General features: G+C 34.3%; 1 protein-coding gene and 1 long non-coding RNA gene across 5 annotated transcripts in view; one reads left to right on the top strand and one right to left on the bottom strand.

Moving 5' to 3' along the window:
- The window catches only part of LOC126780369 (triple functional domain protein), an 84,284-nt gene that overhangs the window by 7,123 nt on the left and 50,102 nt on the right, over nt 1-27,059 (top strand). For all 4 annotated transcript variants that reach the window (XR_007670487.1, XM_050504816.1, XM_050504815.1 and 1 more), the window contains exons 10-25: nt 30-110; nt 1,800-1,997; nt 2,077-2,199; nt 2,276-2,467; nt 3,862-4,043; nt 17,390-17,549; nt 17,985-18,116; nt 18,354-18,558; nt 18,673-18,901; nt 18,988-19,288; nt 19,769-19,969; nt 21,638-21,903; nt 22,739-22,906; nt 23,245-23,371; nt 24,836-25,047; nt 25,233-25,365. Coding sequence is in view for 3 of the 4 variants with exons in the window: in XM_050504816.1 (XP_050360773.1) it covers nt 30-110; nt 1,800-1,997; nt 2,077-2,199; nt 2,276-2,467; nt 3,862-4,043; nt 17,390-17,549; nt 17,985-18,116; nt 18,354-18,558; nt 18,673-18,901; nt 18,988-19,288; nt 19,769-19,969; nt 21,638-21,903; nt 22,739-22,906; nt 23,245-23,371; nt 24,836-25,047; nt 25,233-25,365 (2,910 nt within the window). In the remaining variant the exon portion in view is untranslated. The remainder of the gene's footprint in view (nt 1-29; nt 111-1,799; nt 1,998-2,076; nt 2,200-2,275; nt 2,468-3,861; nt 4,044-17,389; nt 17,550-17,984; nt 18,117-18,353; nt 18,559-18,672; nt 18,902-18,987; nt 19,289-19,768; nt 19,970-21,637; nt 21,904-22,738; nt 22,907-23,244; nt 23,372-24,835; nt 25,048-25,232; nt 25,366-27,059) is intronic.
- On the bottom strand, nt 21,560-27,016 carry LOC126780376 (uncharacterized). Its single transcript, XR_007670488.1, has 3 exons — nt 26,552-27,016; nt 22,704-22,931; nt 21,560-21,890 (listed from the first exon to the last, which is right to left on the bottom strand). It is a non-coding gene; the product is annotated as an uncharacterized LOC126780376 (long non-coding RNA).

Genomic DNA, 27,059 nt, shown 5'->3' with positions numbered 1-27,059 from the left:
CTTTTTAACAATATTTATTATGTGTACAGGTCCACTCAACGAGTAAAAAATTGCTGTACCAACTTGACCATTTAGTGCAAGTTTGTCATCAGACAGATCCCGCAGATATGGTTAGTATTATTATATATCTATTGTAGTTATGTTAAAATTAGTTTTTAATTTAACGAAATATGAATTATGACAAAAATATGTTGAGATTTCGAAACGAAAATTTATAAAGATTATAAATAATTTTAAAAGATATTTAATGTAATGGAAATATTTAAATTTCGCATTCATTGCGTGTAGTGAATTTTATTAAGAATAGAAAACTTTACTTGTTTTTATAAAAATATTTATTAATAGTTTAATATTTACATAAGTATTTATTAATATCCAAGTATTTATTTAAAACGAGATGTTACAGTGTTGTATGGTGCTATCCTGCACTAATCGTAAAAGTAGTTTTAAAATGCTGTCGAGTATACAAACGTTGACCTATTGACATTATTATTTTATTGCTCTCACGTCATTAATTATTATGATTATATAAACATGTCAAATCACCTTTAAGTATTAGTAATATCCTAATGTCTTATATCATTCAAATTAGAGAAATTCGTAGCAGTTTCATAAATCTTCTATTAAGTCAAAAACATTTTCAGTCGAATCAAATATGTAAGGACTAAAATGATTCAAACTATATTTGTCGATAGGAATACATAAGATATTACATAATATAAACGAAAGACTTTGATTTATCACTCCAAAATGTTTTGCTACTAAATCAATAGAATATAAATTATAAATAAACCTGTAGAAGAGGCTAAAGTTCAATGACATTGTTATATAGTAATTGTTGATTAAGCAAATCAATTATTATGTTTCTGTGTCATCCGTATGTATTGTTTCTAAATAAATAAGTACGAATTGCGAATTTTATTTAATAAAAATGTGGTTGATTGCGCTGAATAGTTTTTATTACAGTTTATTTTCAAATTCATACAACATATCTTAGTAAAAATATCCATCGAGTTGCAGATCTTTCAATATTGACTTTACGCCAGCCCATCGAGCCTATCGAAAATATCACACCATCATCTTATGTGCACACCATCTAATTGTCGTTTCCCGCAATTGCAGCTTCAGACATGTACAGCAATTCCTGCCAAGTATTACTAGATCTTAAGATAATATTATTTGTCACTATCATTCAGTCGCAATCCGTTGCCGCATATAGGCCTCTCCCAAGATGCGCTAAGCCATTCGCATTCAGTCGGGTCCGGCCACCTTCTTCGGGTCATCCTGGCTGTATGACTGCAGTGAATCGGGCTTATACGATAGAATCGATGAAGATGAATCATATGATGATATGTTAATATGACGTTATAAAATGCTATTATATCATTTTATATTGATATAAATATTTTTGTCAAAATGAAACATGTTTGCTCCAATACCAATCTGAGCCTGATTTCAGGAAGATTCAACCATGGTTCCACTGTCAGTACTTGAATTGTACCATATAATGACTTACTTAATATAACGTATGTTTATTCGTCTTGTATTCTATATTTTATATATTCAGACTATTCAAACAATATGTTAAATATAATTTACTCAATCTCACTAACTTACTATAGTAACTTATCCGTAAAATTTAATTCAATGATTCTTATTTTTGACATGTAATATTATCATCATCATGATTATTATTTTATCGAAATTTGTGTTAACAATATATTTTATGCAAATGTATTTGTAAATTATGATCTCACGATGAGCTGGTCGAAATAAATGTTTTATTATTTGTCAAATAGAACGAAGGCTCAGTAAGCTCCGCGGGCGGCAGCGGCGGTGACCCGGCAGCAGATTACAGTTCCGGTGCCAACCACGTACTGGCTGTTATCCACCAGATTCTAGGTCATCACCGCGCCCTCGAGTCGCGCTACCACCAAGCTCGACTAAAGCTACACCAGCGACTAGCGCTGCTGCTGTACAAAGAAGACTGCAGGCAGGTTAGTGATCATTGTCTGATCTTGCTCAGTGTCTAATTTTATGTTAGATACTTTTAATAATGACATTTCTTATTTCTAGGTGTTAGATTGGCTAGGTAACCATGGTGAAAAATTCTTAATTAAGAACACAGGTATAGGCAGGAATCTCCACAAGGCTCGAATGTATCAGAAATCGCACGAACATTTTGAAAATGTAGCTCAGGTTAGTAAATTCCAAAAATATAATCCTTTATCATTTATATTCGATTATATTTAGTAAAAATACTCATGTTTTGCAGAACACGTACACAAACGCGGAAAAATTACTGTCGGCGGCTGAGGAGCTGGCTCGGTCTGGCGAATGCGAAGCAGAGGAAGTTCTCGGTGTGGCGCGTGAATTAGAAGCGCACGTAGCGGCGTTCGCCGCACGGGTCGACCGTCGACGACGCCGTCTTGACCTAGCAGTGTTGCTCTACACTCACGAGAAAGAAGTAAGCTCATCGTCAGTGGTAGCATTACACGACGGTTAAATCGTTTACAACTAGAATGTTACTACATTCATATTTATTTTACTGTATCACATATCTACTACATCACACTATTTTGACTAAAAAAATTAACAAGTATCAGCTGTCCCCTCGCTGGACTCGGTCCGCTGTATCCGCTTTAACTTATTATCTTATAAAGAGAAGGTTAGGATATTCCACGACACTGCTTCAATGCGAGTGAGGGGTATACATGTGCCAAAATTTCATCCGACACTTACAGGTATCCTTTCAAACTAAGTGTATCTTTACACGCGAATTATACACATTTAGCGGTGCGTGCTCGGATCCATTTTTTCTGCGCACTGGCCGGCCTATCTCAGAAATATAGATTTAAAAAAACTTCATAAATCTATTGACCAACGCAATACTTTGTGTTACTGTGTTTCAATTTGAAGAGCAATGTAATTACACGCGCGGAACATAACTCCTTAGTTCCGATGCGTTGTTGTGCTTTGATGGTGTATGGAATGGTTAATCTATATACAAATAAATAGCCAAAACAGCTCAGTACTATTTATATATAAAAGATCTGCATCCGTACGTAGTTGACGTATTTAAGACACGTAAGGAACGATTTGCTCCTCGTTTCTGATACGCACTGCCAAGGTCTGGAATACCCTCCCGACCTCCGTTTTCCCCACCACCTACAATGTGGGTACCTTCAAGTCTAGAGTGAATAGGCATCTTCTAGGCAAGCGCGCTCTTAGACTGTATCTCTCTTACTTTCCATCAGGTGTGATAACAGTCAAGCGCTAGCCTATACATTTAAAAAATATATATATTTAGTTTCTTCTGTTGGTCAATCGATTTTCTTTTGGTATCCACGGACGACCTCTAGTGTTATTAATATAAATAATTTTAAAATATAAGTACAAAATAATTTGTTCAAAACATGCAGTATATGTTTGCCTTAAATTGTCACCATTGCGCGAGCGTTAGTATTTGTTAACAGATAATAAATATGCCGTCGGTCTCTAATGGCTTGCTTCCAAGGTTACAAAGGTCGAGGTTATGGGTTCAACTCTTGGGACAGGGTAGTCAGTTGTTTTGTTATAAAATTCTTACCAGCAACCCGAAGTAAGGAAGTTGAAATAGTTACACTTCCGTTATTTTGTTCAGTATTCACACTATATATATACGTAGCAGCTGACTATCTTTCGGGCCAGGATGACTTCTTCATTTATTTCTTAAGATGCTGTTTACTGGACCACAGTGGTGACCACTTACCATCTGAACTTACCTAATTTTTTTATTTGTATAAATGTGAAACAAAGTAGACTGTAAACGGATGTATATGTCAACATTATGATATTAAAATATATCGATATATCGTGTAGCTCTTGCAATGGCTTGAGACGCTCCGCGGCGGGGGCGGGGGCGGTACGAACGCAGTAACATCCGATGAGAGCCCCGAGGCGGCGCGACGAGCTCTGGAGCAGTGCGCGCAGCACAGAGCCGCCTCGCTTGACGCCTGCGCCGCTACCATTGCACATGGAGAGGCGTTACTACAAGACCTCAGGTGAGATAAAATCGCAATAAAATATACTCGTAGAATATTCGCACACATTTTCCAATAAAGTTGCCAATCGAATGGTTTCGTCACTTGATTATCTAAACGGCGTTGTCACGTGAGGACGGTAAGAAAAGCCTTCTACCTGTTTGATTATGTAACATACTTTTTATTTCTGTAGTTTCTTTCTTTGTTGATATTTTTCAGATTTACGTCAAAATAAAAAATATGAGTGAAATGGAACTTTCATATTGGGAGAGTTTATTGTTTCAGGACGACCACAGGCTTTATAGTATGTTTGTTTAAATGTTACATATAGTTTTGAGATTTAGTTCATTATTATGTCACCGTAGTCGGTCCCTGTGCGCATTGAAAGTGAAATCTGCCTAAACACTAACATATAGAAGAAAACTTTGACTGTTATTAATATATCTCATATCATTAATGTTTATTTAGCCATTATTATTCATTAAAGCCACTTTACGCAGATAGAGAAAATGGTGTATTAGCGTAGTCTGGTGCAATGTATGCAACTAACCTCTGTAAAGGAATCCTATAGAATATAATAATACTAATTTAGAAAATTATATTTATTTCCTACTAGTTACCGCCCTGGTTGCGTTCCCGTGATAAATGACGATTGCAAAATTTCTTGATGATCGGTTCAGTAGTTAAAACGTGAAATCGTAACAAACAAATAAACAAACAAACTCACTTTCGCATTCATAATATTAGTAAGGATATATATAAATAAAATTTTCAAGAGTAACTGATTGTTTCCAAGAATTATAACATATTCACAATAACATAGATGTTTATGATACAATCGGCGACAGTCATTGTATAAACACGAGAAGTAAAAGTAAACTCGTAACAAAGTAAACACATCCTTCCTGGGGCAACGTATTCCTTTCTATGATAAGATTCTGTAGATATTTTAACGCCACTGGCCATTACTAAATTTAAATCGCAAAATTGTTTGAATAGAGGCTTTTCGGTGATTTTCATTCAATATATATATATATATATATAAATAGTTATATTTTATGTAACATCAAAATTAGTCCACTTCCCTGTTAAAACAGTAGTGGAAACTTAACTGGCATAAGTGTTAAAATATGATTATTATATTAAGTTGTAATATACGATATGCTGTATGTTTCCCTAATAAATAAATAAAATAAAAAATAAAATAAAAATATATTATAATATATATAAGACGAGCCGGTTGGCGTGGATGGTGGATGTTTGCGTTTCATGCCGAAGGTTGTGGGTTCGATTCCCACCCAGGACAGATATTTGTGAACATGTCTGTTTGTCCTGAGTCTGGCTGTAATTATCTATATAAGTTTGTATTTACAAAAGAAAAATAGTATATGTAGTATATCAGTTGCCTGGTTTCCATACCACAAGCTCTGCTTAATTTGGGATCAAATGGCCGTGTGTGGAAAATGTTCCAGGATATGATAATATATTATATTATATGTAGTAGTTAATCGTCCCGGCTTCGCACGGGTAGATAAGAAGAAAAATGTGTTTTGGATAGTATTTGCTTAAAATCCGATCTTAGTGAGCGTCTACGTCGGCGAAAGGAGTAACAGTGACAAATTTCAAGTAAAATGGAGTTATGGTATTTCGCTTATATATATATATATTTTTTTTTTTTTGAAATATTATATTGTATTCGGTATATTCAATAACATATAAAAAAAACTCAACGTATCTATTACATTTCTTTTAAAATTCCTGTTTCCGAATGATGTAAACCTAATCAGTTATAATATTTTGCCGAGTCCGCCGACCAGTTCGAGTTGATTCCATTTGTGGGACCCACGTGGTGCCGTCTATTTCCGTGTAAACATGATCATGCCCATGAGCGGCGCTGGCAATCAATCAACCTTTGCCACTACGACCACGATAATTAGTATTGCTGATACTGATATTTTGGCTATTTCTTATAAATAGAGTCTGCATTAACAAAGCTTGAACTGATTCAAAATCGTAATCGCTGAATTTGTGCACTACTGGTAGGTTTTGCAGTACACGAAGCATTTTATTATTTTGAAGCTTTCGGGGCATTTTACACTGATGTACTCACAATATGAGCTAACAATATTCCAAAAGCACCCTCTTTTACAATTATAAATATTTTTTTGAACAGTAAACAAATAAAATACGAATGTTTTGCTCATGTGTTTATATAAGGGTCTATTCATAATAATTAAGACACAAATTATTTGATAGGCAGTTTGTTTTAAAATAAATAGACTTAAATTAAAAAAACTGGTCAGATGACTGCTCCGGGAGAGCAGTGTTGCTTGCTTTGCGATGCTTTTGGAGAGACGGGCACAACTCCAGTTCCAGACACTATCTGAGTAAATGTATTATTACTGCAACAACAACAACAACAATCCACTAGAAAATGCAGATTAAAAAGTAAATAGATGAAATTTAAAAAAATTACAAAGATTCATCATAATTATAAATATCATATCGCACACGCGATTGTGTTTTGTCGTTACCGGCACGATGATATTTTAGGTATCTTCAGATCGCCTTTTTTAATAGCATACGGAATTTTTAACGCGTGAATGGATGTGAAATGTTCGTTCTACATGCTCGTTATCTTTACATACGTTACATATATTTCATTATATGAACGATACACACTAAAATATAAGAAATATTCAAGATTATTTTACCTCACCATGCTATGCTGCTATGGTCATTATTTACGTTTGATTAATCTAGCTTAAAATATTACTTTATTTAATTTTGAAGAAGAATAAATAAAAACAATATCATAAAAAGCTCGGCCGTATAGTTTTAAGTATTGATCTAATCAAAGAAAATATTTTTTCAGTAGAGAAGCATCGCAATTTAGTATGTTTCTTATAATATGTTATATAATATACGATGACGTGAAATTATAATCATAAATCTATCTATAAATCTGAGTTGCTTGTTGATTCTTCTCGGAGAAAACGACACTCCGAAACGTTTAACCGATTGCGATAGCTTCCCTGATATGACAGACTTGTAAGAATCTACTCCGTAAGAGTATATAAACTTATTGACTATAAATAAAAATGTAATAAGCGTTTACACACACGGTCTGCATTAATTTGCAGTTTTAAAAAAAGTTAGTGCGTTTGACGTAACTGCATCGAAACTGCAGACCAAGTATTTGGTATGCAGTTGTTAGAACAAGACGTAGAGCTGACTGTCGTGCAGTTGTATTGCAGAACGTGTGTGTTGACCCTTCCAATCTTTAAATGTGCTGGAGTAAGGTCTGGAGGGGTCCTTTAGATAAGAATGTTCGGAACCGAAGAACAATTAGTCAAATTTTTACGTATTATTTTTTATTATTAACTAAAGCTGGTGGTAGGGCTTTGTGCAAGCTCGTCTGGGTAGGTACCACCCACTCATCAGATATTCTACCGCAAAACAGCAATACTTGATATTGTTGTGTTCCGGTTTGAAGGGTGAGTGAGCCAGTGTAATTACAGGCACAAGGGACATAAAATCTTAGTTCCCAAGGTTGGTGGCGCATTGGATATGTAAGCGATGGTTGACATTTCTTACAATACTAATGTCTAAGAGCGTTGGTGACCACTTACCATCAGGTGGCCCATATGCTCGTCCGCCTTCCTATTCTATAAAAAAAAAAAAGCCTCTATCATTGGCTTTACTTTTCATCTGGTGATTTCAGCTCGCCTGGTTAGATACTTACCACTTTCTTTTATTGAACATCACTATATATTACAATACAATGTACTGCTGTGTTTGAAGAATGGGTGAGCTAGTGATCTTAAAGGCACAAGTAATTCATCATCTTAGATAGCGTGGTTGGTGGTATATTGACGGTAAATTATGGCGGGATAGTTCTTGTAAAGTCTGTCTTTAGACGAAGGCGACCATCAGGTAGAAAGAACTTTAACCACCAATGTAATAAAAGAAAATCCTAAAATATCTAACCAGCTTATACTATAAGATCTAACAACATCCAGATAGCATTATTTATTTATATTGATTGCTAAGATAAATGAATGTTTTGTAAACGATAACGTGAAGCAAATAAACTTAGAGCTCGTAACTTAAGAGTGTAACTTAGTGTTCAATGACTTCTAATACTGGCTAATTATAAGTTACCTGACCCGAATGTAAAAATACACGTAGACCATAAAAGGTCAGACACTCATTACTCGGAAAGCTAAGTCTACCGTACTTACCGCACACAGTATTTGAAAAATAATCCTTTATTTCTATTTTTAAAAATAGTTCAATTTTGCCTTACTAATTCCAATGATTTTATGCAAAATAATTTCCTTATTATTGCCTAAAACAAATTATTCATGTACTTTTTAAATCTATATTATGTCTACAATACTTTTATTATTAAATTTATTATTACGTTTGTTTTATTTCCGTTTTTTATTATTTTTTATTATTGAATTTAAAAAAGTAATATGTCGGTCAATAGTTCCTACTTATATACTCATATTAAGCAGTTTGCAATGATTCAGCTCCCGTCTAACTCGTTTTCCGTAAGGAGTATAATTGGCGTCTACAATGGCGCCAGAGCACAGGATGACTGGGACCCTGGTATCCTTTTTAAGATTTTCCTTTTCCAGGGCCTGTTTTTTATATAAACGTTTATTTTATTAAGTATTCTAAGTAGATAAGGTTTTTTTATTCAGTGCTATAATAAAGTTGTTTGTTATTGTATATCTCCAAGTTTTATAGATTTGGTTGTAGGCTTGTAGTAAAAATAACGATTTTAATATTTTATAAGTCACCACATCTGATAACATTCATCTCGTCTCTTTAAGAAATGCTAATTATTCCTTACAACGTTAATGTGCCGCCGACGATGCAATCTAAGATGACCCTTTAAACAGTAATACAAAGCTTGGAGTTGAGTGTGCACCATCCAGACAATCTTGCACAATACCCTATCACCAGTATCGACACATTGATTGTGTGTGGACGGATCTCGTTGCGCGATGCTTATCACGTGTACCATTATACTTAAATAACTGTGGAGGACGCACATAAATACTAAATTAAAAACAATACCGCTTTAATAGCATGTAAATGTATAGCTGCTGGGCTGAGCTTGTTTCACCACGCTGCTAATGCGGTTTGGTGGATTCACATCTAACAGATTTTCATTTGATTATTTTCGTAGACTGGTTTCCTTACGAATTTTTCCTTATTGCGAGTATTTTATTATGCTTAAATGTATATGCAATATGTGTATACCATCGCTAATATAAATTTAATTTCTAATGTAAGATTACTAGTTTCCGCCTGCGACTTCGCGTGTGAATAGGTACTCTATGTCCTTTCCTGTACACCTAACAACGTGTGTGCAGCTGTGTATTTTTTTTTTATAATATTGGTAGGCGAACGAGCATAATATGGGCCACCTGATGGTAAGTGGTCCGGACCAACGCCCATAGACAGTGGCATTGTAAAAAATGTTAACCATCGCTTACTTCGCCAATGCGCCACCAACCTTGGGAACTAAGATGTTATGTCCCTTGTGCCTGTGATTACATTGGCTCGCTCTTACCCTTCAAACCGGAACACAACAATACCAAGTACTGCTGATTTGCGGTAGAATATCTGATGAGCGGGTGATACCTACCCAGACGAGTTTGTACAAAGCTCTACCACCAGTAATTTGTAAATAAATGCTGCTTGATGGTAGTAACATATTGCCTTACTTATAAACGTTGTTTGAAATAAATCTTAAACTAAACAGTCGCTAAACAACTTAAGGCCGTTAATATTGAGTTGTGATAAAAAATACGTTGTTAAAATATCCTGTGTATACCACGCAGGATGTTTTATGGTCCGAGTTAGAGTACCGAGTTATTTACACTAATAAATTAACTCTAATTCGAAAATAAATAAACCCTTTTACTAACTCGCGGTCCCAGTTATTTTTAAACATAATTATGAATATTTATTGATTATGGATATTATAAACCATTGTAAAATGAGGGCGTAAGAATACTGTGGAATTAAACAATTAAAAATATATATGTAAATGAGAACATTAAACTATTTAAAAGCGTAGACGTAACTGGATTTGAAGTCCTTTTAGGAATATGTTAGATGGATTTAAATTAGAGTGAGTGCAACTAACAACTCTAGACAGCATCACCAAATAAGAAGAAACGGAGAACGGTTACCATTACATTAATATATTTATTTTTATGCCTTTGTAATATATACAAATATTTAACAACAAGAAATAAAACAAAAGAAATCATTTCATTAGTGTAACGGGTAGGTCCATTTTCGCCCCACTCTAATAAATATAAAAACATTAAATGAATGTTCACGCTTTTTTGTCATTTATGTAATAATTTTGCATTATTTATTAAAATAGTATTCATAGACAAAAAAATTATCATTATTTTCATAGATTTGCCAAGAAAATAACCTTTATTTATGCGATTTTCCAGCAAGTCGTCGTCCGATTGTTACGATCGTAGTCGTAAATGCGCCGTCACAATATCTCGCGCAGTATCAATCTGCAAGGAGAGCGGACCGACGTATACACCGCCCCGCAGTGCCGCGAACGTATTTCGCGCCATTCATAATATCCATAAAATAATTATTCTCGCAGTAATTTCAAAATCAACTATAATATTAATTGTCAAGTGTGTAATCGTTTCATATTATGGAGATGTGATTTTGGTGTATTTATGAAGAGCTACTATTATTTTAATATTTATTATATATTTTTAAATAATAGAAAGTAATAAAAACGATATAAATATTTTGAAAATTAGTAAATGAATTATTATAATATGTTCAGCTCCGCAGGCGGTCTTAGTGTCTCTATTTAAAAATAAGGGTAGAAACCCTAGATAAAATATAACAGAATACGCTCTTGTTTTGATATAATTTCCGTTGAGTGGCACTTTAAAATATTGTTCAGTACTTCATATCGTAGGGGAGACGGTTGTACTAACAACTAATGTGGACGTTTTATTTATTCAATATAATTAACAGATTAGTAGAAATATGTTCGCAATTTTTTGTGATTATAGAACGAGTCTCACGGTATTTTATTCGTCGCCTTGATTATATTTATATAACATAGGTTTAATTTACCTACATTACTGCATTTTCTACTAAGAAGCGTATATATATATTATTTCTTTAATTATTATGTTAATACAAATATTTTTGTCTTGGCTTTTAAGGTTAAAATATTTGTAGACTTAAATAAGATGACTAAGTTACAACAATACATAAGTTTTTTTTTTATACTAATTGCAATTTTGTTTATTTATTTATAAAGATGTGATATACTAATATGCTATCGTTAAACGTTAATTATATTTTCCCTAAAGTAATCAGTAAATGATTTCATTAGTACCTAGTTATAACTTTTATATTGTTATAATGCAATTTAACGATATATCTTGCTAGTAGGTATTTCGATAGATATTTCAATAGATGTGTTTACCAAAGATGCTAAAAACACACATCGATAGACTATGATGTGAGATAACCACACGACTGATTTGTATGATTATGAAATCTTATTTTGAAGCGGTCCGACACGCACTGTGCCAATTTTTTTTGACACTCCGACCGATATTAAACAAAATAATGTTGCTAATCGATTTTATCCGCTACGTTACAATTTAAGAGTTAAAAAGAAATACCAATTTTTTTTTCAATCGTTCAATAATTTGTTACGACGTTTTATAATAATAGATATTTTAAACATATTGTATTATGATATTTAGTCGCAGAAAACCTGGTCGATATCATTGTATGCTAAAGTTAGAACCAAATTGGAATCAGCCGTCGGATGTATATAGGTGTGTAGGCACAGTAATTCCACTACGTCGGGAAGTCGACAACAATAGTTGATGGGTTGCGTCGACTGATTTAAATTGTCTCACAATCGGCGTTTCCGGTTTTCTGTCGGTGAGGGCGAACGGGCCCCGGCGATCGGTGCCCGCCGTCTCCTCCACCCCCACAGTCGTCTCGTTGCAGTTTACATTCATCCCTGCAAAACTGTTACGTACTTTAGTTATATTATGTAGGATCACGTCTAGGGTTCCTCGTCACTGATACTGAAACACGGTCTGTTTGCTATTATTTTTGTTTCAAATGATTATATTTATATATCTTTATATATATTTATGTTTTTACGAGCAATACAAATTGATCAGATTTCATTTCGTTAAAAGTCGATTAAAATTCGTGCTTTGCGAAGAGTAACAAATTTATAATTAATTAAACAAAAACAAATAGTTTAATAAAAGATTTTTAATTTTTTATAAATAAATAAATCTCACTATATGTTTTTAATTTTAGTTAAATAATTAGTAAATATATTCGTAAATCATTTTGTAAGTTCGGTACTTACTGAAGATCAGTACACAATCATAACTCTCACGGTTGTTTCGCTTCGGTATGATTGCGCTGGTCAGGTCGTTATGCAAGTAGCATCAAATCGTTTAACCGTTACATGTTTTATTTTTCTTAATAAAAGACATTCAATGTAACCATTTCGTTTAATCATTATTATTATAAAAAAGAAGGGTTAATGAAAACATGAACTTATTTAGTAAGCTATTACAATAATTAAAAAGCACATACAAGCAGTTTTTAGCTTTGTATAGTGCCCCCGGATTTCCCTCACCGACGCTCCCCCTGCATCACTTCACCTTTTCGACTCGCGCATTCACTCTCTCCAACTTTTAATAACGAGACTAACGATCGGGCGGGATCCTGCTTAACTGTACGTCGATATTAAATCCATCGGCTTGAAATGCAACCCTCATTTCCTGACATCAAACAGCAAAGTCAACAACCTAGACCGAGAGCTTAAATTTACTGCAACCGTCTGCTTTCAATACCGTTTTCCATTTTAATAAAATACATTTTATATCTACCTTTTCTATTATCTTATAAGATAAGTCATCATATTTGTGCGACATTTTACGCACAACTTGGCGTTTAAATAAAAGTTAAATCAGTTTGTTTTAATTGATAATAAAAAATATAATTTTAGGCTAATCTTGCTATTTACATGACTTAGAACGTACTTGTTCGCGTGAAAGTAATTAAAAGTAACGACGACTATTTACGCTATTATCCCTCACGCTCAATAATATATTTCACAAAATTAATTAATTAAGTAATGTCAATATAATATACGAAGAAATGTAATAATTGTTACTCAAATACGAGCAATAGCTCCTTGTATTATACATCGATAGTTTGTCTGTCTTCTTCTCCAAGTTGAATTTCTGATGTTTCTCATTGAACATTTAATGCCAATACTTATAATTGCTTATGCGAAATCATTGTTTACGTCGTGATGAGGAATTATAGTATTTTTTTGTTAGCAATAGAGAAAGCCACTATTACGTTCATTGTAACTGTCGAGACGTATGGGAATAGGAAGTTAGATTACACCATTGGTACCAAGGTCTCTAACGTCTTAGGTCTTTTTAACACGATTTGTATCCGCGATTTCGTTCGCGTGTAGCTTGTTCATAGAGATACATTTTTTCGACCATTCTCTCCGCACTACTAGAAACCCCCTCTATATATAGACATAAAAAGCCGATCATTATATTTATTTTTTAATTATTTACGTTTATTTGTTTGGCATCACGTAAATCTTGAACTACTACTACGTCTTACCTAATTAGTAAAACATATTGTATTGATTGTGCTATACTTTGCCATATGTAGCAATATAATAAATGACATGAGCGGTGAATTTAACTTTTTTTTAATTTTAAAATTTTTACGCAATTATTTTTCTCGTAAAATAGTTTAGTGAAGAGAATACGGTAATTAATCTTAAAATAGCTTAAATATTATTCAGACATCCCATGAATAATATGAACCACAGATAATTAAAATTGTACCTATAGTCTCTCATTATACATTTTTTGTGTGTGATGTCGATATGAATGCGACTTTAATGTTGGCGTGGTTGACTGGTATTGTCGCATACCTTGTTTTGCAACACGCGAATATATTGTCAACCTCCTTAGAAAGTCTTCTAAGTATTAACGTTTTACTTTTTAAACTTAAGGTTATAGATTAGTATAGGGTTGGTTTTCGAATTTGTCATGAGAACTGTTTTTAATCTTTTAAAATAGGTTTCGATCAATTCTTTTGTTTTTAGATTAACTTCATACTGGTTTGCTATAAAAATTTAGTTGACTATAAAAATAAATTAAAGCAACGGAAGCCACAGATGTGCATTATATTTCTTGTCTATCGATGTCAAACTCTCTAACTCTGAAGCCAGAGCTTGTTTATAGAATAAGATGCCTGTCCTCCACGCAACGCCAGCCTCCTACCTAGAAAATGCGGTTGACGCTAGCGGTGATTTCTGTTATGATAATATTTATCATTATACATAATTATTACAGTTTGTTGATGTTCGTATTTCTTTAGAATAGAGATATTACTAATGGTCATAATTATGACATCAGACACAAAAGTTATCGTAAACTGTTTTCGTTTGTTTTCAATTGGCTGTAGTTGTAATATTAAAGTATTGACCAATGATATTTTAGGCACACACACGTTTACGTAATATTGTCATGGAACAACATCATATGTATGCGCAGTTTAATACTGCTTTTCTATAACTTTCACCTGTCTTTTTGTCCTTGCAAAAGTACTCGTTGCTAATTTATATTACGATGCGCATCACGTTTCGTTTGTGAGCTTACTACAGTATCATAGCAAAATAATTATTTATCGTTTATAGTTATATACGAGAAGTAAAAAATATATAGTTTGAAAATAATTTTAATTTCATACCACATTCGACGTCTATAAATTGGATATAAAATGCTCGCGATGCACTTTAACATCCCATAAAACTACGACTGAGGCCTAATTGTTGGGCAGCTCCCTTCATAGACGTCTGTCCGTCACGGCTAACATATTTACGAGTGTCATAAAATTTTATGTCTTGTTAAAATGCACTTTGAACTGTTTATCAAGCTAAGCGAAGAAATGCATTTATTTATTAAACGTCAACGACTTTATCTATATTTGTATTTGAACTGGTCAATGCGAGTGCTTTGTCAGTTTTCTGAACATACAAATCGTTTCACTTACTTTCTCTATAAATAAACCATATATTTTTAAATAATCTGTTAAGTTTAAATTCGTAATAAATCAGGGTTAATGTATTTAAAAAGGGCCTTGGTCGCGCGGCGGGATGTAAACACACATGCATGAACCGAGTACCGCTGCGACGCTCGCGCTGCGGTCTCGAGAGCGATGGATATCTCTCGGTTCCGATTGGCCGCCGACGCGTGAGGAATGTCGCGCTCCGACGACATTAGAAACCGTGGTAGCACGAAATATTTCTCCTAAACAAGTGTCGGGAATATCTATGGACACATCTTTAATTTTGCCATATATGTAATTTTCGTTTTCAATTAATTTGTCACTAGTTCATTTTATCGTTCCTCTGTTAGATATACATAATACGAAACAGTTAAAAGTAATAACTATGTACACCACCCTATTAGAACATAGTAAATTATCGTCATTAAAAACAATGGAAGTGCAGATAAATTTTTTAATAGTCTCAATTGTCAATTTAATTAGAAATTCTTAAAAGTATGCATAATTTAACAAACAAGCATAAATAGCTTAGATTGTTGGATAATTATGTTTTAAAAATGTTTTCCAAACAAAAAATTGTATTTTAATGTTTACCGCTAATTTTTTATAAAGATATTTTCTAAAGTACTAAATTTATATTTCAAATTTTAGTAGTTTATTGTTTTGTATTTGCAAGTTTTTCAACAATTTGTATATAACATAATGAAATCTGTCTAGCCCTACTTTAGGGCGCCATAACATACGCAGGCTCGACTCATGATTTTACAATCAAGAAGTCATTAGTGAATTTCAACACCTTTGAATGACAAATGGTTGAATGAGCGCGGGCGACATTACGCCGTCACCGATAACAAGACTAATATTTAATTATTAATTTAACGATTTCCGCGTTTTACAAAGAATTGTCAATTATATTATTGATTACCGATGGCTCGCCAACATCGCGTAAGAGCTTTATTAACCGACCGTAACATAACAGTAGGCGCCGTGGCTGTATAGGTCACCCTTGACTTCTCATGTGTTTATGTAGTAATTCTTTATTCTATTCTCTAATAATAATACGTTACGTGATTAGTTTTGAAAACGAGGCGTCAGTGATTTAATTTGATTCGAAGTGTACGAAATATTGACGTTAAAGGCCAGTGAAATGAACATTTTAGTTTAAAATGCTCAAGTATCATCGGCGATCGCATAGACACAAGTCGCCCGTGCAATGCTTGCGGTGGAGGTTAGTAACTCTTGCTACCATAAATTTGTTATTATTTATTAACTTTTGGCCATATCTACGTGATAATTTTTAAATCTCCTGTATAAATACATAATTAAATAAGTCAAAAATAAAATTGTATGTAAGTAGAAGTAACAACAGCTTTTGATCGAATCTTCTGAGAAGAACCAGCTAGAGAATCAGTGGTTACTTTTCATACATTAACTTACGGCAGAGTAGAGTAGAGTTACTCTATATCAACGCGTGGGTTTCATAAGAGCCGACTAAAGGAAAAAATTATGTTATTTGCGTCCATTAATAGCGCCTCACCAGTCACCACCACCCCGCTTTATAATAAGCTCCTAACTTAGGAGAAGAAGAGCCCGAGCAGTGGAACACTTTGGTCGTTACTTCAATTACACATACCTGACCTCACCTAGCAACAAAATTATGTCCATGGTGGTTTGGCGTCAGTTTGTCGGCCGGCTGTAAAAGTCTGCCAAATCATATTTAATGCGGTTGCATTAAACATAGTGCGCCGACTCCAAATAAATAGGATAAATGAAATCAAATAATGCTGACGAAATATGTTTGTAGAATAGTTGCTGATCTATATATATCGTTTATAAAACGATTTTGACACTTTGTTTTTAATAACATGTGAAATCTAATCTACCATATCCAAGAATGCGTTACTTGATTTATTAGCAGTACCTAACACATCTTCAGTTCGCGTAGTCCAATTCATATCACTCTTAAATAACGTTAACATTACAACGAAATTTAAAAGCACATTTGTATCTTTCACTTTTTGTTCAGTGTAATGATGGACGGACAACACGAGTAATCAACATATTTTAAAATTTAAAAAATCTTGATCCATGAAGCTTCGTTTTTTTTTGTAAGAGGAAATGTTTAGTTTAAGTCATTCAAATTTTGATTTCGTTACACTGTATTATTATTTAAATTTTAAAATAACATTTTATCTTGTCTAAAGGTCATCCGGAGAAACGGAAGCAGCGAGCACGGCGGCGGTGGAGTCCACCCTCGAAAGATTACGGGGCACACGCAGTGCTCTTGAGGAACTGTGGTCAGACCGTGAGCGCCGTCTTGAGCTCACACTGCAGCTCAGACACTTTGAGAGAGATGCACTTGAGGCAAGCGAACATTTTTCTATAAACAACTGCTACGATAGGGTTTATGCACTAATTTGTACTAAAATTTCATATACATATTATTGTTTTAATATACTAGTAGTATACTGGTATACCGTAGGTATATGGTGGTATACTGGTAAAGATAATTTTATATTGTTTCATACTGTCTTATTTAAATATTCATGCAGTTTTTCTATTGATATATCGACATGAATGTTTATGCTTTAATTGTTATTAATAATGGGTTTTTTTAATGGCTTGTAAAATATTTACGCTGATAAGGAAATTTGCAATGAAAATGATTGGGTAGTACACGATGTGTTTTTCTTGCTGTTATAAATTTAAATACTTTTTTTGAAGTGAAAGCGGTTATAATAATTTATTAGAAATAACGAGAATATTAATTAAGGAAGTTGTGCTTGCCAATGATGTCAGGTATCGTCACGGCTCGAGCTGTGGGGCGACGAACTGCAGCGCACGGAGCCGCCGAGAGATCCTCAACAAGCGGAGCAAGCACTCGCTGCGCACAATGAGAGCGTAGCTAGGATGCAGCATGCCACATTTCAGGTATCATTTGTTTGCATAAATCAGTTTCGTCGCCCAAAAAAATCATAGTTAGTTAACTAAGTAATGCGAACTGTAGCAAATACTTAACCGTTTCCCTGTCCTGTGAACCGCGTATGACTCATGTACTCCTGGTCTCATGGTTTAACTATTTTGTTTTCTGTTTGGGGAAGAAAGTGGATAGTTTAAATTTTTTATTGAATATTTTTTTTATTCTAATAACTTATTATTTATGAAAAGGTCGTGCAACAAGGTCAGGAATTAGCTGCGGCAATCGCAGAAGCCTCGGATGTGATGGCATCAAGCTCAGATAGCTCAGAAGGTACCCCGATGGATGCACAAGCTCGTGTACAGCTTCTCCTCGAATTTCTTCACGATAGACAGCTAGATTTAGAAGAATTAGCAGAGGAGAGGCGTGCCCGTTTTGAACAGTGTGTCCAACTCGGTAAGAAACGTAGTGAATCAAAAAAACTAATTGCTACGAATATGACAATTTGTATTCATTATTACAATAATAATATTGTATTCATAAAATACAAATATTATACAATATTTTTAGGTCAATTCCAAAAAGACGCAGCACAGGTAGTCAGTTGGATCAGGAACGGCGAGGCGATGTTATTAGCTTCCTTCTCTATTCCGGGGACCCTGTCCGAGGCTGAACAGTTAAAGCGAGAACATGATCAGTTCCAAGTGGCAGTTGAAAAAACTCACGCTAGTGCCGTGCAAGTTAAATATAGGGCAGACGCTCTTCGAGCAGCAAATCATTATGATCCACATACCATAAGGTACAGGGCACTCATATACTTTATATATTTTTAAATGTATGGAGAAGTGTTAAATACTCAAAATATTTTATTGGTCTAATCTTTAGAGAAATATCGGAAGAAGTGACAGAACGATGGCAAAGGCTAGTGACGTGCGCGGAAGAAAGACACAAGCTAGTAACAGCTTCACTCAACTTTTACAAGACGGCAGAGCAGGTTTGCTCCGTGTTAGACTCGTTAGAACGGGAGTATCGACGCGACGAAGACTGGTGTGGATCTAGCGCTGCGGCTGCAGCTGCTGCATCCGCTTCTAATACTGGCCTTTCCACGGTCTCTTTGTCTTCGGTTTCTTTAACAAGTGACGGAGACGAAATAATACATCTGCAGAATTTGGATAAAGCATCTCAGGTGATTAGTTTTTTGATTTACTATTTACAATTTAAGAACTTATTTAATTGAACCGCTAAAATCAGTTTGCTGATGAATTAAACATCAACCATTGAAATCGCAATCGATTACCTCTTTTTAAATGTAATCTTGTCAATGCTGTTAAACTACATCGCTGTCTCGGCCTTGAATCACTGGTCTAGACAATATATAGAGTTTTTAGTGTTACTGATGAAGCTGAGAATGTAAAAATCCGAACTTCAATGGACAAAACTCAATGCGAACATAATGCCTCAGGCCCTACAAACGATTGTCATATTGCGGTCCTATCGAAAGGTGTGCTGTTGCGTACACACTTATACACTATAATTCACACTAATTATGCACTATAATTTAATTTCGCAGTGGTCTAGACATAGAGGTCGGACGCCGTTATTTGTGTATTATGGTAGCTTAAACAGAATCTTTTATTTAATTTAACAAAATATTATTTTATCAAAGGTCGCCGCGTTAATAGTGAAGCACGGCGAGCAAAAAGAAGCATTTCTAAAAGCTTGTACGCTCGCTCGACGTACAGCTGAAACTTTCCTCAAGTATGCCGCCCGCTCGGCGCAGGTGCATGGACAGACAGCGGCGGCCAGCAAGGCACATCACGAGCAAACGCGCGCCATTCTCGATACGCTGCTTGCACAGGAAAACAAGGTATGTGAACATTAAACAATTTATTTAAAGTCCAAAACGCGTTGATACCCTTTGACAGCGTATTGTGAGAGGCATTAAGTGCCTTTTGATAAAATCAATTGCCCTTATTAGTATATACAAATACTTTTATATATTATGTTTCTCTTAGATAATGATGAATTGGATATGACTTTTCTAGATAGTCTTATCCGAGTCCAAAAAACTTACTTTCCTAAAAAGTTTATCTTTTTGACTTAAAAGTTTCGGGTGAACATTTTAGATGTGTTCTCTGGTAATTACTAAAGCTGGTAGGTAGACGGCATAATTAAATGTTAAAATATTAAATTAAAACGAGGAAAATATTAAATTTCGAATAATTAATGCGCGATATTACATTATGTTTGGTTTTCTATACTTTAATAAAAATATAAGTCGCTAGTTCTTTAGTCAATTGCATTACATTATAGGTTTTGTGTATAGAGTTAATTTACAAATAATTTTATTTATTATAATAATTGTCATCATTACATATATCGTATGTATTTATTTGGTGTATGTTTTAAAAAATACGAAAGATTATTCTTGAATTTTTAACGTCAATACTATTAATACGATGAACAAACATTAACATGTTACCCCCGTAACTGACACTACTAGGGTTAGAAATTTTTTTTAGAATACGTTTACGTTTTAACAATAATTCCATAATCTATACACAGAAAACGCTCAAAATTTCACGTTAAAAAATGTTAGTGTACTAGAGTAGCAATAAATAATAACGACTTTAAAGATGTTTACACGCCTTGGGAATAAAAAGCTAGCTTTGCTTTGTATTTCTGAAATACATATTTTCTTCTGCATCAGTAGCATGCGTGATGTATATATTGTATAAACAATATTGCACGTCAGGTAATATAATATATAATTGTGCACGATCGTTTCATGATATGGGAATTCTATTTATAAACTATCTCGTACGCTTATTGTTTTCCGGGTGATCATTATAAAAATAGCTCTGAACCTATGATATACGATCGCTCATTATACATTATTCATGGTGTGATTCAAATACATTGCAATAATATAAACACTAACAACTTTGAATCAATCGAGATCGCTCATTGTTTGTTTACGATTCAAATTATGTCACTAGAAAATATTTATGAAATCGAATCCTCGCACTTGCCGATAATTTTGCTGTCGTTGTAAATGTTTGAATGAACGACGATCGCGTTACTTTCAACCGAGTGAACATTTAGTACAATTTTATATTTTTGTGCCCGCTGGTTGGATCAGCGATCAGTACGGTTGGATGAAGTTGCGGACAATGGCGTTAATGTTATGGTCAATGCAATCGCTAGTAGCCAGTCTGCCGTTGCAGTTACGCCATGTGAAATTATAAAGCTCGTCATGACGAGTCTATTTATCTTTTTAATGAAAACAGTAAATATTTCTTAAATTTCTATATTACTTTGAATTTTAATAATTGAAGGTTTGTTCTTATTAATAATTAAGGTTATTTAAGAAAGAAAAGAATTATTAATAAAGGTTACAGTGATATTTTCGAATGCAATAACAAAATAACATTTTTTAAATACAATTCCAGTGAAATCAAATTTATACAATCGGTTATTGTTTGTTGGTGAGATTGGTCTTAGAATTTATGTATTTATATTTAACTTGTTTTAGGTTCTGGAGCACTGGACTGTACGTAAGAAGCGTCTCGAGCAGTGCCAACAATTCGCTCTGTTCGAGCGGTCTGCGCGAGCGGCCGTGGAGTGGATCCGCGAGACCCAGGAGCGATGCGGAGCGGCTGCGGCGGCGGCAGCGGGCGGCGTGGCTCGCGAGTCCCGCGAAAGAGTGCGGTTGTTGGCACAACTTGCAGACGGACTCGTCGAGAAGGGACACCCTCATGCCGTGCAGATTAAGGAGTGGGTTGCCGCTGTTGATGCAAGGTAAAGATTTTCAATATGATACGAAAAGTATCTACTTATGAAATCAATGAAGTTAATCAAAATGGCCAGTGGTTAGAACACCGGAATCTTAATAGAAGTTTGTGGGTTCGAACCCGTGCAAGAATTGTTTAATTTGTGTTTATAATTTACTTCGTGCTTGGTGGTAAAGGAAGACATCTTGATGAAATCTACGTGTGTCGGATCAAAATCTGTCACATGTGAATCCACCAATCTGCATTGGTGCAGCGTGGTGACACTACCTCCTAACTATCCCCTTTTATGGAGCGAATTACTTTACTTAATTAAGACAAATAAACCAAATGTTCTTATTAATTATTGTTTAATAATACAAAAACTGGTGGTAGGGCTTTCCAAGTTCCAAGGTCGTCTGAGTAGGTACCACTCACTCATCAGATATTCTACCGCAAAACAGCAGTAATTGGTATTGTTGTGTTCCAGTCTGAAGGATGAGTGAGCCAGTGTAATTATAGGCACAAGGTACATATTTTAGTTCCCAAGATTGGTGGCGCATTGGCCATGAAAGTGATGGTTAACATTACTTACAATGCCAATGTCTATGGGCGTTGGTGACCACTTACCGTCAGGTGGCCCATATGCTCGTCCGCCTACCTATACAATAATAAAAATACAATTCCTTTCATATTAGTGCATTATTTTATATTTTTTTTAAATAACGTTTTCACGTTAGACGTTCAATTGCCTTAAGATTTCAGTCTAGCATGCAATGGTCATTATGGTTCGAGGAACATCTATTAAAGGTGTATAATTTCGAAGAGTACTAAGTGAGTAACGTGCCGTTCCATCTCACACGCAGATATGCAGAATTCAGTGGTTCAATGGAAGGCGGCGAGAGCGAAGCGGAGAGCGACTCCGGCGTGGCGGCATCGCTTAGCTCGGGACAGACGAGCGAGGCGGAACCGCGCGTCGACCCGCCGCCTGCTGCGACCGCTGACGACAAGCGACGCAGTGCACGCCGCAAGGAGTATGTATTACAGCCAATTGCATTACTATAATACATATAATAAATACTGCCGTATCAAAATAAAACAATATAGATTAATTTAACACTTCTATAAATTTCCGCTCGCAAGCAAATGCATTTCTGTTCCTGTAATGAGAATCTAGACGTCGTGTTGTTCTTGTAAGTGCTTCCCTTACGTGCTATAAATTGCACTTTGATCGGCCGGTTCCGGTTATTATCACTTCACATCTAGAAGCAGTTTATGAGTCTTAACTAAGAAAACTGTTCTATTACCGTAAGCTGTTTGTCCTTGCTTTTTAAATTCATAGGTAAGTATTAATTTAAAATTTATTTCGTAGATTTATAATGGCTGAGCTCCTGCAGACGGAACGTACATATGTTAAAGATTTAGAGACATGTATCACATGTTACTTGCGCGAAATGCGGACCGATCCCGCTGCGGTGCCTACCGCCCTCCAAGGAAAGGTATGTATACTGTAGAATCTCTGGTTTCTTCATTCATTAATCAATCGTCTAAATGGGCACTTTTCGCTGAATGAGCATTAATTGTTCATGATGTTATTGTTAGACCGTAAACATATTTATTGTATTCTACTATAACACTTGAACTTTTCAATCAAAATTAACTTTATTAACAACATTCTACAACATGTCAATTCAATGCACAAAGCAAGACGTCCATGATTTATTTTAGCAATAAAATAATTAAAGACCAAATTTAATCTAGATAAAAAGAGTTTTTAAAGATGTTTTACTGAGATGAAAAAGCTTGAGTGCCATATAGATAACGTTTAGTTGTTATAGCCATGGAGAGAGTTAATACTTATAGCGCTTATGGCCTGATATACATCTATCAGTTCGCATTACTGGTGGTAGGGCTTTGTGCAAGCTCGTCTGGGTAGGTACCACCCACTCATCAGATATTCTACCGCAAAACAGCAATACTTGATATTGTTGTGTTCCGGTTTGAAGGGTTAGTGAGCCAGTGTAATTACAGGCACAAGGGACATAAAATCTTAGTTCCCAAGGTTGGTGGCGCATTGGCTATAAGCGATGGTTGACATTTCTTTTTCCAATATCTAAGGGCGTTTGGTGACCACTTACCATCAGGTGGCCCATATGCTCGTCCACCTTCCTATTCTATAAAAAAAAAATTATAGTTGATAGTACACATTTTATGATTTAATTTTTAAAATATTATTATTGCACAAAATAAATAAATTCTTTATTAATGTTTAGTAAAGAAAAAATTTAACTGAATTGTGGACAATTTTTTACGCATCGGCGGCATAGGTGGCTATCACTTGCTTCCAGTTGCTAAAGCATTCTATTATTTCTGGCTTTTCCATGTATACACGTAGCTGTTCAATTGCAAATTGCTGTCTTAAATTTTTTTCACATGCTTAAGCATCCATTTACATCTTTTGACGTTGTTAAACATCCTTTAACATTTAAAAAATGCAAAAGCTGAATCTATGTCGAAATGAGAATAAGTGCTTACGCATCTTTATGCAAAAAGCTATTTTCAATAGATAAAAACGAATCGATGCTGATAGATGTAATTCGGACCAATGACGTCATAATCATAGCGTCTAGCGTTTTGTAGAAGATAACATTTTCAACGTTTATGTATTAAAATCTAGGGATTTTATACATATATTAAACAAGGACTTTAATTCTTAAGCCAAAAATAATGTGAAAATTATGTGTAAATAAACATTTTAGTATGTATTGGTTCATTTAATAACAAATATAAGTTGACCGACGGATAGCGTAAGTCTTAAATGCTGATGTGAGTTTGACACTAAAATACTCTAGACTTATTTATTTTTATAAACCTTATTATAACTTATTATACCGACTGTCAACTTAAAGCATAACTGTGAGTTATCCAAACGGAATAATAAATAAATGCGTTCGTTTTTTTAGGAAGAACTTATATTTGGCAATATTGAAGAGATCCACCGGTTCCACGAGCGTGTATTCCTTCGCGAGTTGGACAAGTACGAGACGATGCCCGAGGATGTGGGACATTGCTTTGTAACGTGGGCGCGCGAGTTTGACATGTACGTGTCGTATTGCCGGAACAAACCTGACAGCAATGCAGCTGTAGTGCAGCACGCGGGCGACTACTTCGACAGGTGTGTGCTGGCAGCGATGCATATATTATAATTTTAATTTGTATAATAATTGAGAGTAATCGTTTTGCTTCCCTCACACAGTAAATGTAGACATTGATTTGATCATCATAGGTAATATATTTCTTCTGCTTTTTTTAAAAAGTTCTTTAACTTTACGGTATGTTAAAAATTGTATTTACAAATAGGGTACAACGCAAGAAGAAACTTGAGCATCCCTTGGCTGCCTATCTTATAAAACCAGTGCAAAGAATAACGAAATATCAGCTGTTACTCAAAGATTTACAAGCGTGTTGTGCGGAAGGACAAGGAGAAATTAAGGTAACGATTTCTTTACTATTTACACCAATATACTTTTAAATTAACTAACATTATTTGTTCTTAAACGATGGGACGGCAAATGGAAGCTCGGAGTTATCTATTTTGATAAAAAAAGAATTAAATGTTGTTATTACACTATTTGGTTTGTAATTAACATGTCAATAACAAGATTGGGATGGATGTTTTTCATTTTAACAGGGATATATTTTTTTATTTTTCACAGTAAATCGATAAAAGTCACAAGTAAATCGACCCAACTAATTAAATAGTTAATTACTTTTATTTTTATACATATACGAAGAACATTGAATCCGTTTTGATAATCTAATCTCTTACATTATTATTTCTTATCGTGCTCTAACTAGCATCCAGTGATAAGAGGACGCGATAAGATAAAGGTCCTTGTTACAAAAAATCTCCATAAGAAGTGTATGTCGATAGTAATGTGTATATTTGCTAAAATTTATCGTGTTTCTCATTTTTAAACTCGTGGTGAGTCTCATTTTAAACCGCCTGCTTATAATTCAATTGGTTTTGAAGTTTTCGATCATTATTTAATGACATGAGTGTGTGGCGTACACAACAATTAATACTAATATTTAATAACGATTATGTATGATTTGTTTGCAGTTGTAATGTATTATAATCATAAACAAACATTGATTATTACGTAAAATTTGTTTTACTTTTCGATATTGCCTTGAAAACTATTTATTAAATATTCGTAAAATTGTTTTGTACATTTTGTATTAATTATAGAATATTTAAATGTTTCGGCCGTAATCAAAGAATTATTTGAATAAAAAATAGCTTAGATAAACATAGCTAATTGCCAATTTGTGATAAAATTTAAAATATCTTTTAATCGTAAAAAATACGACTCATACAAGTATTATGTAATGAAAAATAAATGATTAATTAAGTTAACGACGGTTTAAATAAATAACAATGCAAATTGGTTTTATTATTGAAAGAAAATTGTTAAGAAATAGTTTAGTATTCGGACAAGTTGTATTTTATCTAATAATCTGCAATAATTACTGTCTAATTAATTAATGAAGCGCGATGGCTGCCGCGCTAATGTAAATGCTTTTGTTACGGCAGGTTAATAATTAGTCTTACGAGTTCTGCGTCATTTATTATCTAAGTTAGCTGAGGGGAACAAGATTGGAATAAAATTACTTACGGAAATACACAAAACAGTGAAACGGATTCTTGTAATATCCGTGTGATACTTGAACATATTGTGGATTAATTAGTATTGCAAATCAAGTCTCGTCAATGTGAGTTCGGTGCTATCGACGAAACTAACAGCCATATCCCTTCTCATATAAAATCAGCTTCACTTTTGTCACCATCATAGGCAGTGTCAGTTTCGCGTTATATCATCGCGACCGAGAATTAATGAAACATTTTCTTTAATATTGCTAGTGCAAGACCAATAATCGAAAAACTGGTTCGATGAGTAATTCGACTCGTGTATAACAAGAACTCTGGAATCCTGTCTATTTCTAAGCTCTTTTCTACTTCCGATTCGATTTAGTCGCTTATCTGCACTGCTAATGAGGTTCAGTGCTTTGTAATGGCATTATCAGTATAAAATGTTTGTTGTTCACTTAAGTTTGTACAATGCATACGTGATATTGGAAATTAAATAAACTAGTCCACTGTACGCTGTAAATTGACGATTAGTT

Source organism: Nymphalis io, chromosome Z (assembly GCF_905147045.1).
Source record: "Nymphalis io chromosome Z, ilAglIoxx1.1, whole genome shotgun sequence".
Lineage (NCBI taxonomy): Eukaryota > Metazoa > Arthropoda > Insecta > Lepidoptera > Nymphalidae > Nymphalis > Nymphalis io.
This window is presented reverse-complemented; position numbering and strand designations above follow the sequence as displayed.